Source organism: Ylistrum balloti, unplaced genomic scaffold, assembly GCF_031769215.1.
Source record: "Ylistrum balloti isolate Yb309-2 unplaced genomic scaffold, AGI_CSIRO_Ybal_v1 Utg370878, whole genome shotgun sequence".
Lineage (NCBI taxonomy): Eukaryota > Metazoa > Mollusca > Bivalvia > Pectinida > Pectinidae > Ylistrum > Ylistrum balloti.
In genome coordinates, this window is record NW_026782501.1 from 161,148 (window position 1) to 177,068 (window position 15,921).

At 37.6% G+C, this 15,921-nt stretch overlaps 1 protein-coding gene across 1 annotated transcript; it reads left to right on the forward strand.

Annotated features, from left to right (window-relative positions):
- Positions 1-1,729: 1,729 nt before the first annotated feature.
- LOC132559226 (uncharacterized) lies at positions 1,730-14,740 on the forward strand. The gene is made up of 6 exons (XM_060223845.1): positions 1,730-1,775; positions 10,578-10,696; positions 11,085-11,367; positions 12,174-12,527; positions 12,853-12,900; positions 14,667-14,740. The coding sequence occupies exons 1-6, from the start codon at positions 1,730-1,732 to the stop codon at positions 14,738-14,740; spliced, it is 924 nt and encodes a 307-aa protein (XP_060079828.1).
- Positions 14,741-15,921: the final 1,181 nt, after the last annotated feature.

Here is a 15,921-nt window from a genome sequence, read left to right on the forward strand (position 1 = left end):
GAAAATAATCTTCATTGTTGGCCTGAATGAAAGCGTAGGGAGTTCAATATCTTTATTAGAAATACTATAACATCGGTTTATATCATATACTTTTATTACGAAAATAATCTTCATTGTTAGCCTGAATGAAAGCACAAAGCTTTATACCTTTTGGTTAGAAATACTATAACATCGGTTTATATCATATATTTTCTTTAGGAAAATAATCTTCATTGTTAGCCTGAATGAAAGCGTAGGGAGTTCAATATCTTTATTAGAAATACTATAACATCGGTTTATATCATATACTTTTATTACGAAAATAATCTTCATTGTTAGCCTGAATGAAAGCACAAAGCTTTATACCTTTTGGTTAGAAATACTATAACATCGGTTTATATCATATATTTTCTTTAGGAAAATAATCTTCATTGTTAGCCTGAATGAAAGCGTAGGGAGTTCAATATCTTTATTAGAAATACTATAACATCGGTTTATATCATATATTTTTATTAGGTAAATAATCTTCATTGTTAGCCTGAATGAAAGCCCAAAGCTTTATACCGTTTGATTAGAAATATTTTGATATTAGGTAGGTTATATCGATTGATGTCATATTTTTTCTTATCTTATATTCAGTGTACTACCTACCCTGCTAGCTAGAACGTGAAGGGGCCGGATAATGACTTACCATGGGAGACAAACGGGATTCTCTGAGAAACTAATTTTGCAGGTAACACTATACATTTTCACCTCCAAAGATTGTACAAAAGGAAAATCAAACAAAATGGCCTTGTTGTAAAACAAGACCGTTATCCACTATGTCACCTAAAATACATTAGGAATGGAAAGTTATCAACCGTGCCATTGAAGTTTCATTGATCTAGAACTCCTCTGTTTTAGAGTTGGCTTGACTTAGCAAAAAGGCTAATTTATAGAGTTGTTTTCTAAGTAATATGATAAACTGACCCCTGAATGGCCAATGATTTGGATTATGACCGCTGGGTACGATGGACATATGTAGATTTAGTGAGAGAACGCGGTTAGCGGAAATACCGATTGTAAGTAGCCACGCCCATTTCGCTCCACACCCCTTATTAAACAAGCGTTATTAACACTGAGATTCAAATTAATTTATAGGGGACCATAAGTGTGTTCATGATCAGGGGGGAAATCGAGTGAAGATTGTTAATCTCACTGAGGCCTTTCAAAGGGGATTTTTTGCTATCAATTTTGCGAAATTACCTCCATTAAAAAAAAAAAAAAAAAACACACACACACACAGAACACAGCACATCCACGCGCACACAACTTAGATCCAAACGACATATGAACTTTGATTTTTATATAACAAAGAAAACGCAGATGTTTTATCCAGGTTTTAGGTAAAAATATATTAGCGTCTTCCATCGAATGATCTTTGAGGCTTTTCGTTAGTGTAATAAGATGAAACTTCTACACCACACAAGCCCAATTACTGGTAAAATATTCGACCTTAAAATGAAATGGAAACCATCAAACTTAACTTGCTGTTGGTAGAGGACATGTCGTTTGAATTTCTGTAAATGAATAATGATATACCAGAGACCCCGTTTGGAGCCCCCGTGTCGCGATGCGTTGATCCTTACCCCTAATGTCTCTATAACAGAGAGGTGTACATATCGATTGTAAATGGTCAAAGGACAATCACTTGTGTCTCCACCTGACCAACGGTTACATCTTCTTTTTGTGAAGTCGACACTAACACAGGATGCTGGTTTTCGTCCTTTTCGTTTTCTTTCAAGTTCAAATTGGAGGTAACAATTTTATCTATCATTTCCACCGTTAGAGTTATGTCTATTTATATATATTTTTGTTTTAATTCCATTTCATTTTACGATATATCTTTCTAACACCGATCTACTCTGTGCTATTCTACAATTTATCTTTATCAAACTTTACTTTATCTGACATTTATCTACCTTTTACTATTTATCTTAGCTTTATCCTATTTTACTATTTATCTTTTAACACCGATTTACGTTTTGATTATATCCTAAATCCGTAATCCTAAATCCGTTCTGTCGTTCTTCAGTTATATTTTCCCACTATGTAACCATTTTTTTTTGTTCTGTAATAGTTCCGGAACTTTTCACTAAATCGTATTTGTCCTTACTTTGTTGACCTTGTTCTTTTTTGGGGAACGTTGCACAAAGTTACTTGTACTGCCCAAGATTTTAACATATCTGGTGTCATTGATGGTGCTGATCACGCTTAATCTTTTGGAACACCTGATCTCATTTTCCTTGTATTTTTGTCTTTGTGCAAATTTTTCCCATCCCACCACCACCATCCCCCTCAACCCCATCCCCTCCCCCCTCACGCCTCCCCTCAACCCCTCCCCCTCACCCCTCCAATGGAATTTTAAGTTTCCATTTAGATTACGTGGTTTTCGTATTTGAGGTCAAGTCTGTGCTATCACAAACTAATTTTGATACAAGGCTGCTGGTATGTGTTTTCTTTGTTGACAGAAGAGTGAAAAGAATGTTGAGAAAAGGGACTATTTATTAATCTAACTCATCATTTTTTCTTGATCAAAATCATTAGAGGGCAGCTCTATACATCCTGTTAAAAACTTTAACTGTTAAACTGTTTGAGAAGTAGACAGAAGGACATTGATGTTTGTTAGGTAAAATATATAGGAAATAACAAATTATCGACACGCTTTACACAAAATTCTGCAAAATCGACCGTGCCAGTCATTCTTTACATGTATGTAAAGTTTTATTTTGTGAGGAATATTTTTTTTTACATTGATATAAAATTACAAACGTTGAGATAATTAGTTTAAAATCTTATATTAATTATCAATTAATATTTGATTATCGTTTCAAGTTAAACTGATAAAATGACTAGATCTACGCTAATCTCTTAGCCGATACTAGAACGTATTTTTCTTTGTGGTTGCTGAATCAGCAGTAACCAGCTTCCTTAATGCTTTGTGTAAAAAATGGATAAAAACAGTAAGTAATTTTCCTTACTTTACCCTGCCATTGAAAACTCTCCCTTTCTGTTCTAACATTAGTAACCAGCAGTTTCCCGGAGTCTTTGTTACAATAGTAGGCAAGTGTTTCCTGTGGTCTCTTTGACATAGGTAACCCATAGTTTTGCGGAGTCACTGTATCATTGGTAACCCATAGTCTCCCTGAGTCACTGTATCACTGGTAACCCATAGTTTTGCGGAGTCACTGTATCACTGGTAACCCATAGTCTCCCTGAGTCACTGTATCATAGGTAACCCATATTTTCCATGAGTCTGTGTATCATTGGTAACCCATAGTTTCCCTGAGTCTGTGTATCATTGGTAACCCATAGTCTCCCTGAGTCACTGTATCATAGGTAACCCATATTTTCCATGAGACTGTATATCACTGGTAACCCATAGTTTCCCTGAGTCTCTGTATCATTGGTAACCCATGGTTTTCATGAGTCTGTGTATCATTGGTAACCCATAGTCTCCCTGAGTCTGTGTATCATTGGTAACCCATAGTCTCCCTGAGTCACTGTTTCACTGGTAACCCATATTTTCCTCGCGCGTCTCTGTATCATTGGTAACCCATAGTTTCCCTGAGTCTGTGTATCACTGGTAACCCATATTTTCCATGTGCGTCTCTGTATCATTGGTAACCCATAGTTTCCATGATTCTGTGTATCATTGGTAACCCACAGTTTCCCTGAGTCTGTGTATCATTGGTAACCCATAGTTTCCCTGAGTCTGTGTATCATTGGTAACCCACAGTTTCCCCGAGTGTGTGTATCATTGGTAACCCATAGTTTCCCTGAGTCTGTGTATCATTGGTAACCCATAGTTTCCCTGAGTCTGTGTATCATTGGTAACCCATAGTTTCCCTGAGTCTGTGTATCATTGGTAACTCATAGTTTCCCTGAGTCTGTGTATCATTGGTAACCCATAGTTTCCCTGAGTCTGTGTATCATTGGTAACCCATAGTTTCCCTGAGTCTGTGTATCATTGGTAACCCATATTTTCCATGAGACTGTGTATCACTGGTAACCCATATTTTCCCTGAGTCTGTGTATCATTGGTAACCCATAGTTTCCCTTAGTCTGTGTATCATTGGTAACCCATAGTTTCCCTTAGTCTGTGTATTATTGGTAACCCATAGTTTCCCTGAGTCTCTGTATCATTAGTAACCCATAGTTTCCCTGAGTCTGTGTATCATTGGTAACTCATAGTTTCCCTGAGTCTGTGTATCATTGGCAACCATTGGTAACCATGTAACCCAAAATCTCTGTGTCAACAGATGATTTGTAACCAACATTTTCCCGGAGTCGTTGTACCTTTAGTAATGTATAGTTATTTTGTGTTGTTATGGTAACCCAGGCCCTCCACTCAGAAACAAACATACCCCTACACCGCTCTCTCAGACATACGGTAATGGCAGACAGTAAGGAACCTTATGTATCTGGCTATTCTATATTGAATGATTATGAATCATTTAAACACAAACTAGCTCTTATTTATTTATTGACTACGAAACTAACGCCACGTCCGTAATCTTTTAGCAGGTGAAAGTAGGCGAATGGGGAAAGGAATGTGGATGTAACAACACCCCCCTCCCCATCCCAACCTTACTGATACCACGCGACAATAATGACTAATGCTTTAACTTGTGTGAAGTCCAGGTCGTGAACTTTTCTAAACCTTTAGGACTTCCTCCCCTGTCTGAGTGTAAATTAATTCTCTGTCTGATTCACACAGCATGATAGATCAGAGTGTGTGGGAGGCTTGTTTTAGTCGATAAAGTTAAGACACCTGTATGACATCACTGAAATAGTAACGCATGGATGGTTATCATCGAAAAGTTGTCGTTCAGGCACGTTTACGAATACCTTCAATTGCTAATTGTCAATTTTTATTCCTTTTTAAGAGAATGGTTGTATCATTATCCCACTGATCTAGGACGTAATAAATCATACATCTACATCTACACTCCAGCAACTTTACTGCCCCCCCTGTAACCCCAGATACTGTCTCCCGGGTAACCTCATTTACTGTCTCCCGAGTAACCTCAGTTACTGTCTCCCGGGTTACCTCCGATGCTGTCTCCCGGGTAACCTCCGATACTGTCTCCCAGGTAACCTCAGTTACTGTCTCCCGTGTAACCTCAGATACTCTCTCCCTAGTAAACCGATTATCTGGTAAGCTCAGATACTGTTTCCCAGATAACACGAAATAAATTCTCCCGGGAAACCTCAGACACCGTCTCCTGGTTAACATAAGTTACAGTCTCATTAGTAAACTTCGATAAAGTTTATCGGGTAACAAATACCATTTCCCGGATAATCCCCAATACGTCTCACTTGGACCTTGAGATCAAACCTGTCTTTCATCAAGGATACCTACGCCTTAATTATGATGAAAATTCCGTGTCATACCCTAGGGGAGACATGAGTTTGCCCTGGACAATAGTTGTATGATTTCATAGCAATAAATTACTGACATCACGATTCAAACTCAATAACATCGTATCAACAATGCCAAGGATTTAATTATTAGCTGAGGTTAGAAAGGTCATCAACACTGTTGAGCTGGTGGTTAATTATATGATGACTTTATTGGGAGACACGCGGCAGTCCTAATGTTTGTCTACTTAAAAATCTTTACCTAAAGGTTGATGTCATAGAATTTCACAGTACTCTAGTCTTTTATACTTGTCCGTGTAAACAGATATCTATATGAAATGTGAGTGTCACACTATATATGTAAAAAGGTCCTATTTCCTGCAGTCTGTCCTGTCGTAAACACTCACGGTATGGTTTCGTCATCACTTTATGACGTCACAAACACTGGCACACTTTACACAGACACCGCAATAGACAGTGGAAATTTCGACAGATATGTAGAAAAACAACAACAAAGAAACACCAACGTATGGAAAGAATCATGACCTAAAATTCTGTTTTTTCAGTCAAGGTGTTGCAGGATGAATAGAATAATAGTCAGTGTCTTAAAATGTAAAATGCATTCTGGCATTAGTCAGAAAGTCATGAGTGCGGAAAGCTCGCCATTTTTAAAATTTCGTCATTGGCAAAATACAGCTTCGTCTATGGTGTGTTCTGAGTCAGCTAGGTTACTCATTGATATTTCTTACTGTGGTCAGTTATTGTTGTTAAACCATTCATTACAATTCATTGTTTCACTAAGTTCGTTCCGGATTAATTAAGCGGAAGTTCGTTCCGGATTAATGAAGCGCAAGTTCTTTCCGGATTAATGAAGCGCAAGTTCGTTCCGGATTAATTAAGCGCAAGTTCGTTCCGGATTAATGAAGTGCAAGTTCTTTCCGGATTAATGAAGCGCAAGTTCTTTCCGGATTAATGAAGCGCAAGTTCGTTCCGGATTAATTAAGCGCAAATTCGTTCCGTATTAATTATGCCACAAGATTTATTCTAAGTTACTGTATTGTAATACTACATGTATCTGTTTGGTCTGCTCTAGTTATTGAAACATATTTTAGTTTAAATAATATTAGTATTTAAGTTCCAACAATTTAACACAATCATGTAACGGGAGAACAGGCTGATTCCTTTCCCAAAGATTCTTATATTTGTGTACTGATTGTTAGATTGCCATAAATTTACAAACTGTTTTATCGAATTGAAACAATACAACAGGAAAACTAGACCAAAAATTGCTCTCTAATCAAAAAACTAAAAATTTTTTTTATAAAAATGTCAAATATCAGATAACAGTTAATAAATGTGAATATTAACTTGGAATCATTTCAAAGACATATTTTCTGTCTACAGGAAAATTGGTTGGATCTTTCTTAAGAATATCTTTTAGATTTTTCACTATTTGAGACAGCGATACCTACAATGGATTTCACGGGAAGTGACGTCATCAGGTTGTCTTGTGAGATAAGGTACGGAATCGGTCATCTAGTTACGAATGCATTCTAACACTGGGCACCAAGTAGCTCGCATAATATAGACCTCACTTTGATGGCACAATAAAATACTGGACATCGTAAACTTGTTGACCGACTGAAGTTTATAGCTGTTTGTGTACCAATAACTATTTATATCCCGATCGAAGTTGAGGAGCAATTTTATGCGTAATGTAAATTAAGAAACGTTAAAAGAAGCGGAACAAGCTTGTACGTGTTATTTACTTCAGGATTAACTTCACGACAAAAGAATCGCGCCCAGACCTGTTTTCTGCTCAGGTTAATTAGTGTTTTGTTTTGTTTTATTTGCTTCTTCGTGATGTTCCGGCGCGCTGTCTTGTTATTATATCTTGCATACTGTTTTTCGTTTTTTTTAATGTTTGTGTTTTATTTCAAAATAGGAAACAAACAGTGTTTTTAATTTTTCTTTTTGGGGGCGATTGGAGATTTTCTAGATTTCGCAAATAGTTTTTAAAGTGACTTGACATTTTGTACACATTTTCCATCAAATAAAGTTTTTAAAATATGTTTTGTGCTTTCGGTTTTTAAAGTGACTTGATTTTTCGGTACACATCTTTCATAAAATAAAGTTTTAAAATATGATTTGTGCTTTGGGCTCATTTGGCCCGATCAAATTTTGGATAATCTTGTTTTGTAGTTTTTCTTCGATGTCAACAAGTGTGGATCAGTTTCTCAGAACGAGGTGCTAGAACGGCAAAATCTGGTCACATTATTGTAACTTTAATACAGAATCTATGGTGTGCAGTTTAAGTCTGGACACAGAATAATTTTGTTGCTATTTCTCCTAGGAGGAACAGGGAATGGGATTGGTGCATGGTGGAGAGAAATCCTGGAATATAGTAACTTTCTGATCAACCTCTTACTTTGTGATTACATTTATTAAACTGTGTTATCTTCTACAGACTTTCGGATAATGTTCTCATAAATTTCATGATTCACGTGTTGCGATGACAGAGATAACAAATTTTACCGCCGACTTTAAAAATAACAAGGCCATTAGTCACGGAATCAAATAGAGGACATTTTGTCTTGTGAAAATACGAAGAAATGTTGAAATATTTTGCGTTGTCACTTGGCACTGTAAATTTTTAAAGTAAACATGGCGACGATAAGATCGGGACATATTTTGATAATAATGTTTGTAGACATGGAGAGTTTTATGGGTGTTTTGTTGTGATAGAAGAGACACGATCTGTAAAATTGGAAATTTATATACCTGGGCGTCGCCATTGTTCTCTTTATTGTGATGAATGGTTCCAACCAAGGTATTTGTTACCAAGCATTTACATAGTTCATCTTAATATCAACATGTATAATTAGTTTAGATGGTGACTATTTGCATTAATAAAATTTCATTATATTAAAACAGTATCCGGGTGTCTCATTGGTAACGCGATCGGGCTTACGCACAAACGATACTTTTAAAATGGTACCTAAAAAACCCAAACAAATACAGTTAATCTAGATAAGTAATGGTTTTAATGTTGAACTTACACAAATTTAAAGCAAACGGTACTTGGTTAGTCTGAGTAACAACATCCACTCTGTTCTAAGGAGAGACTTCAGTCTCGTGTAGTACAGTCACTCTGTTCTAAGGAGAGACTTCAGTCTCGTGTAGTACAGTCACTCTGTAGTAAGGAGAGACTTCAGTCTCGTGTAGTAGAGTCACTCTGTTCTAAGGAGAGACTTCAGTCTCGTGTAGTACAGTCACTCTGTTCTAAGGAGAGACTTCAGTCTCGTGTAGTACAGTCACTCTGTTCTAAGGAGAGACTTCAGTCTCGTGTAGTAGAGTCACTCTGTTCTAAGGAGAGACTTCAGTCTCGTGTAGTCCAGTCACTCTGTTCTAAGGAGAGACTTCAGTCTCGTGTAGTACAGTCACTCTGTTCTAAGGAGAGACTTCAGTCTCGTGTAGTACAGTCACTCTGTTCTAAGGAGAGACTTCAGTCTACAGTCACTCTGTAAGGAGAGTAGTCTCGTGTAGTCAGTCTCTGTTAAGGAGAGAAGTCTCGTGTAGTAAGGAGAGACTTCAGTCTCGTGTAGTACAGTCACTCTGTTCTAAGGAGAGACTTCAGTCTCGTGTAGTACAGTCACTCTGTTCTAAGGAGAGACTTTAGTCTCGTGTAGTAGAGTCACTCTGTTCAAAGGAGAGACTTCAGTCTCGTGTAGTACAGTCACTCTGTTCTAAGGAGAGACTTCAGTCTCGTGTAGTACAGTCACTCTGTTCTAAGGAGAGACTTTAGTCTCGTGTAGTACAGTCACTCTGTTCAAAGGAGAGACTTTAGTCTCGTGTAGTACAGTCACTCTGTTCTAAGGAGAGACTTTAGTCTCTAAGGAGAGTGTCGTGTACAGTCACTCTGTTCTAAGGAGAGACTTCAGTCTCGTGTAGTACTGTTCTAAGGAGAGTCACTCTGTTCAAAGGAGAGACTTTAGTCTCGTGTAGTACAGTCACTCTGTTCTAAGGAGAGACTTCAGTCTCGTGTAGTACAGTCACTCTGTTCTAAGGAGAGACTTCTCTGTTCTAAGGAGAGACTTCAGTCTCGTGTAGTACAGTCACTCTGTTCTAAGGAGAGACTTCAGTCTCGTGTAGTAGAGTCACTCTGTTCTAAGGAGAGACTTCAGTCTCGTGTAGTAGAGTCACTCTGTTCTCTGTTCTGTAGTAGAGTCACTCTGTTCTAAGGAGAGACTTCAGTCTCGTGTAGTACAGTCACTCTGTTCTAAGGAGAGACTTCAGTCTCGTGTAGTAGAGTCACTCTGTTCTAAGGAGAGACTTTAATCTCGTGTAGTACAGTCACTCTGTTCTAAGGAGAGACTTTAATCTCGTGTAGTAGAGTCACTCTGTTCTAAGGAGAGACTTTAGTCTCGTGTAGTACAGTCACTCTGTTCTAAGGAGAGACTTTAATCTCGTGTAGTACAGTCACTCTGTTCTAAGGAGAGAGAGTCACTCTGTTCTAAGGAGAGACTTAGTCTCAGTCACTCTGTTCTAAGGAGAGACATCTCGTGTAGTCAGTCACTCTGTTCTAAGGAGAGAGTCAAAGGAGAGACTAATCTCGTGTAGTACAGTCACTCTGTTCAAAGGAGAGACTTTAGTCTCGTGTAGTACAGTCACTCTGTTCTAAGGAGAGACTTCAGTCTCGTGTAGTACAGTCACTCTGTTCTAAGGAGAGACTTTAATCTCGTGTAGTACAGTCACTCTGTTCTAAGGAGAGACTTTAGTCTCGTGTAGTACAGTCACTCTGTACTAAGGAGAGACTTCAGTCTCGTGTAGTAGAGTCACTATGTTCTAAGGAGAGACTTCAGTCTCGTGTAGTAGAGTCACTCTGTTCTAAGGAGAGACTTCAGTCTCGTGTAGTAGAGTCACTCTGTTCTAAGGAGAGACTTTAATCTCGTGTAGTAGAGTCACTCTGTTCTAAGGAGAGACTTTAATCTCGTGTAGTACAGTCACTCTGTTCAAAGGAGAGACTTTAGTCTCGTGTAGTACAGTCACTCTGTAGTAAGGAGAGACTTTAGTCTCGTGTAGAACAGTCACTCTGTTCTCAGGAGAGACTTTAGTCATGTAGTATAGTCACTCTGTTTTTTTGTTTAATTTCTTTCCTTCGAATTGGAAGTAATTTTTGTATTTGATTTTTCTAGTATTTGGACAGGCAGCTACACTTACGGCGCCCGATACTCTGGAAATTGGGAAGTCAGACCTATCCATGAGATGTGAAATCTCGGATGTGACGGGGATATCCGATATCACAAGTATTCAGGTATGACGTGATCATAGAAGTCTCTGATTGGTGAAAAGATAGTTTATGTATTTTTCATAATGCTCCCATGATCCATCTTTGTTGCAAAAAGCCTTGTCGATATATATATTATACTTCCTTTGATTTTTGGTATACGGTAAACTGTGGATGAATTGTATATTCATTGTAAGGTATGTAACATTTCATATATAACTGACATTGTATCTCCATGTTTTTAATGTTTGAAAGTTACGGTTATGTGTAGGTGTCGACTACTTCAGTCAGTGGAACCTGATGTGTTTAGTCACTCATGGCATTCCGGGTAAATACCATAGACTTATTTTTGTACTGTTTTACAGAGATGATCACGGCATTCTGGGTAAATAATTTCGACTTATTATTTGTGCAGTTTTACAGAGATGCCAGGGCAACATTGGGTTCTGAGGAGTCCAAGATCGTGTCTGTTGATTATAACCGGACCATTAGCGGAAGTGTCGTTCAATGGCAGGACTCGACATTAGAATCACGCGGATCTGCTTTTGGATATCTGGACACTGTCCAGTCTACTGTGCTCGAGCTCAACCTCACCAACACTGAGTGTAACGACAGCTCTACCTACAGGTGTACCGCCTATGTGATGACGCCAGGAGGTGTGGCCGTTTTAAATGACGAAAAAATGATTGATGCCATAGGTAACATTTTTGTTGCAGACGTTGTTCTTTCAAACGTTCCTTATAATTGATATTTGATATATTGAAAGTTATCAGACAAGATGTGGTTTAAACTTCCATCGACACCGCGAAGTATATTTGTCTTCACCGTTGTAGTTCCACTCTAGCTTAAACTCCTGGCCCCACTTGTATAAAGCATCTCAACTTGAGATTTCCTCAACTCGAAATTTCCTCAGTTGATATCTCCTCGAAAACGGCTTCTATAAAATTTTCTCAAGGAACAGGAGGAAGGCATCGGCTAGGATTTCCTGAAATTCCTTGAGGAATTTTCATACAAGATATTTTCAAGGAGATATTAGCTGAGGAAAATCTCGACTTGAGGAAATTTCAAGTTGAGATATTTTATACAAGTGGGGCCTGGTCTTGATCTGTAAGACGTTTTGTATCATGTAGGTTTAAGGATCAGTTGTTAAGCATCAGTTTCTACCAGAGTAGTCGTTCCTTAACGGTCACAATACATGTTGGGGTACCGCATTCTGGGAGAGATTGGGTAAGCATCGATCTTTGTGGGAAACCATAAGTGACAGTATTCCCCCCAACATAGAACTCTCTCTTGTATTGTTGTTAAAATAATCTAGATATGATAACTGATTTTAACTTTTGGATTTTTTGAGAGAGTTTATTACTGGTTGTAAAGCTTATGTTTAATACACAAATATTTCGTGACCAGAATTGACCTGTCGATTGGTAGAGGAAGGCCTACATTTACGATACTTACATAATATTACAGGAATTCATGTTATGTATGTTTTTTCACTCACGTTTAGCTTCACCTAGTCAGATGAACCCGATAATGGCAACAGCGGTATCGGGAACGATAAATGAAAACGGACTGGTAACCAATGAAACAACTCTAAATATCACGTGCAGTGGTTCTGTAGGCAGTCCTGCAGGCAACATCCGGTGGTGCTGGAAACAAGAAGATGGAACGTACCAGGAAGTGACGTCAGCCGTTACAGAATTTCCAGCCATGGCTTCCGGAAACTGTGAATTTAAGAGGACATCCACACTCGTGTACAACGTGACAGACGCCGATACCATGACAATGTTTGTGTGTGAAGTTAACGGGACATATGCATGTGGTGGCGCCCCCTACAAAAGTGAATTCTCCATAACAACAGGTAATTAATCAAGCACAAAAGTTTACTTATATTCCGCGGAGGTATTGTGAGAAAGTTAATCAACATCAATCAAACATCGTTATTATGGAATCAATTTTACAAATACACGTATACGGATGTTGCGGTCAGCCATTCATATAGGAAAACGGTATAAGTGGTGGGTAAGGTTAAAGAATAGACACAGTGTCATTCTAATAATAGTTCGGACTACAAGCGCAGTAAAACAAACCTTTCTTCCGTATTTTATATAACAGAGACAATTTGTTTGTGGTTATGTGTTTACAGGCTGGTATTTCACTATGTATTTCTCTATACTGTGTTTCAGAACCAAAGTCCTCAGGTGTCACACCAGCAAGTGGGGCTGGTCGTTTCCGTAAGTATCAAGTTCATTTCTGTCTCTCAAGGTTGGCCATGCTAAGGTTTGTGTTTCGAATGCTAGACACGTTCAAATATTTGACCTTGAACCAAAAAGAATCTCTGTTGTGTAAAAAAAATCCAAGGAATTTTGTCAACTAATTAAACTACTTGATTTCTTACTCCATTCTTCACTTCCTTTGTTTTGTTTCCGGTATTCCATATATATATGTGTGTTCACATATTGTACTGATGGGCAAAAAGTTGATAATGAAATGAAAATGAGAAATAAAAATGAAAACCTTGTATTATTATCAAATTTATTGTTAAACAACGAATGACATCCCTGTTGCTAACGTGCTTGAATCCACTGTGTACAGTCCATGAGTGTACAATATGTAATTGTTTAACGGAAACTTGAAAATATCTCATGGATGGACTGGTACTAAGCTTGTTTGTCAAAACTGTAAATTTCATAACTTCCAGATTATCAAATTCATTCCCTAATCGAGGTGCCTTTCCCTTAGAATCCTATTTGATGATAGGTAACATAAGAATTAAACAAAAACAAGAAAATACCAACATGCCATCATAATCCAAAGGCAAATTCTGTAAATATAGAGCGAATTATGAACAAAAGAAAAACTTCCACGGAAATCCCTTAACAAGTATAAGGAGATTAAGTCGATGTGTTCCGGAAGAGTAAGCGTCTTCTGCTTCACGGACGACACCCGCCATATAAACCTTGGTCAATCCAAGTAAGTAATGTCATGTTCTCAAATGAGAACAAAGTATACAACAACAGAGCCAATGAGCATCAAACACGTCCAGCTTCATATCGCACAACGAAATGGAATATTTCTCAATGATATTACTACGCCGACGGTAAACCGTCCCCATAATTTTGATCAACCTGCATTATTGGAAACCTTGTGTTACGAGTTCTCCGCCAGTTGATGACTTCTTGCACGAAAAACGTGACGATAGGTACAGGCACTTGATCATAGAATCGACTGCAACATGTAAACACCATATGTTGGGGACGAAGGAATGTTGATATCCAAAATGGAAAATTCACAATAGGGAGATTGAAATAATGACACTTATTATACAACTTGATGGAAAGCTGTCTATGTTGGTTTAGTTGTAGAAAAAGATCGAGACAAGCGGCTTATGTAGAAGAGTCTATCGTCTCCTTAGTTTCTAATGTTTGCGGATATATACGATAAACGTGGTCAATTAATTTCTATAATTTCCTTTCAATTTAAAGACATGACATCATCAATTTAAGTGAAAGTGAAATTAAACGACTTTGAAAAGTCTTTGAGACTGTTTTGATAATCTCTTCGATGAATTCAGCCTCGTATGAAAACAAAAACAGGTCAGCCAACAGAGGGGCACATTGTTCAATAGTCTGGTATTGTAACTCAGAAGTTCGATCTTTTTTGTATCAGTAAGTATTATTTTGTGAAAAGGAGAACCCGTGCGGAGATATACCATGCTTTCTTGAATGCCCTAAACTTTGATTTTTCATCGATGTGTTTTAATGTGATTGATATTGAATCTGTTTTTTTTTTCTCCATTTTTTACGAATCTGATTCATTTCAGGTCTTTGTTGGGCAGCGATTTTGCTACTGGTTTTAAGCGTTTCTGGGATGTACTAATACTTGTAAGTATTACCTCCATGTGTTGATTGCGAAAGTCTAGTCTCTTCCAAATAATTCATTTTTAAAATGGAGACCGTCCTTGTTTATACAGTACTAAGATATCATTTCCTTTTTCCAGAACTTATGTTGATACCTGAAGAAGATGACGTATACTTTAATAAGCCTGATCAAAAGTTGGAACAAACTTCATGACGGTCGTGTACTTCTACGTCTCCAAGGAATCGCTGTGATGGAGAATTATCTCTCTTGACTTTTAAGGGTGGTTGAATGCCCTTGTAAACAGTTGTTGGACTTGAGTAAAAATAATACTTATTATAGCCTTGCTCAAGTCCGATCGTTCTTACTGATAAATTGACTAGATCAATCATCCACTCAGGAAACTCTGGCTTTCCATTATAATGAAACGACATATGTCAAACAGTATTCATCTTGCTACAGTATGATACAGTCAAAGACAGACAAACAGACAGACGGACACACAGACAGACAAACAGACAGACAGACAGACAGACAGACAGACGGACAGACAGATTCTCCCATGTGTACTTTTCAGTATGTTTGATTTGGTTCATTATATATCGTTCCAATTCTTGAAAAAGACGATTTTTATAGAAAAAAAATATTGTATCAGGTTGAACTTGATAACTTTGCCGTTGAGATATAAAACCTGTAGTCCTGACACCCATATTAAATGTAAAATCGCCCGGTGATGGTGAACAATCACGCTTTTAACAATTTTTTATTACAAAAATATGAATAAAGACAATAATGAACATTTGAGTATAATATTTCACCGAACCAATGTTTATGTTTACTTTTATTTCATGTAATATTGATTCTCATCTTCATTTTGTCATTTTTGTTTAACTACCGACCACATAAGGATCGCACATAAATTTGTAGTCAATGACGTCATGCAGTGATGGCGTCAATAGAAAAATATCCGATTTCGTACTAAACGATTACAGCTTCACGTCAGCGGACGGTTATTTGAAAAAGGGAAAAACAGAGACAAAGTTACGTCGTATTTCTATCAATTTGATGTACAAAATGTAATTGTATATTTATTAATAAAGTATCTCCAGATTTATAATTCGTACGATTGGAATTATTACATAACCTTATTTTTATGGCTACATATTTCACATCTACAAATACAGTTTTCATTTCCGACAGTTCTTTTTATGGCAGTTTCGAGGGTTAGTCGAAAGTCGTGGTGCTGTAGAGGATTTCGGTGTGTGGTACACACACATACAACCCTCTAGCTTCCAACTACTAACCAACAAGTGACGTGTACACACCAGAAAATCAGTTCCAACCAAGGGAGGTAACTCTCACAGTTTTCACTACAGTGATGAAGAATAAAACCGACA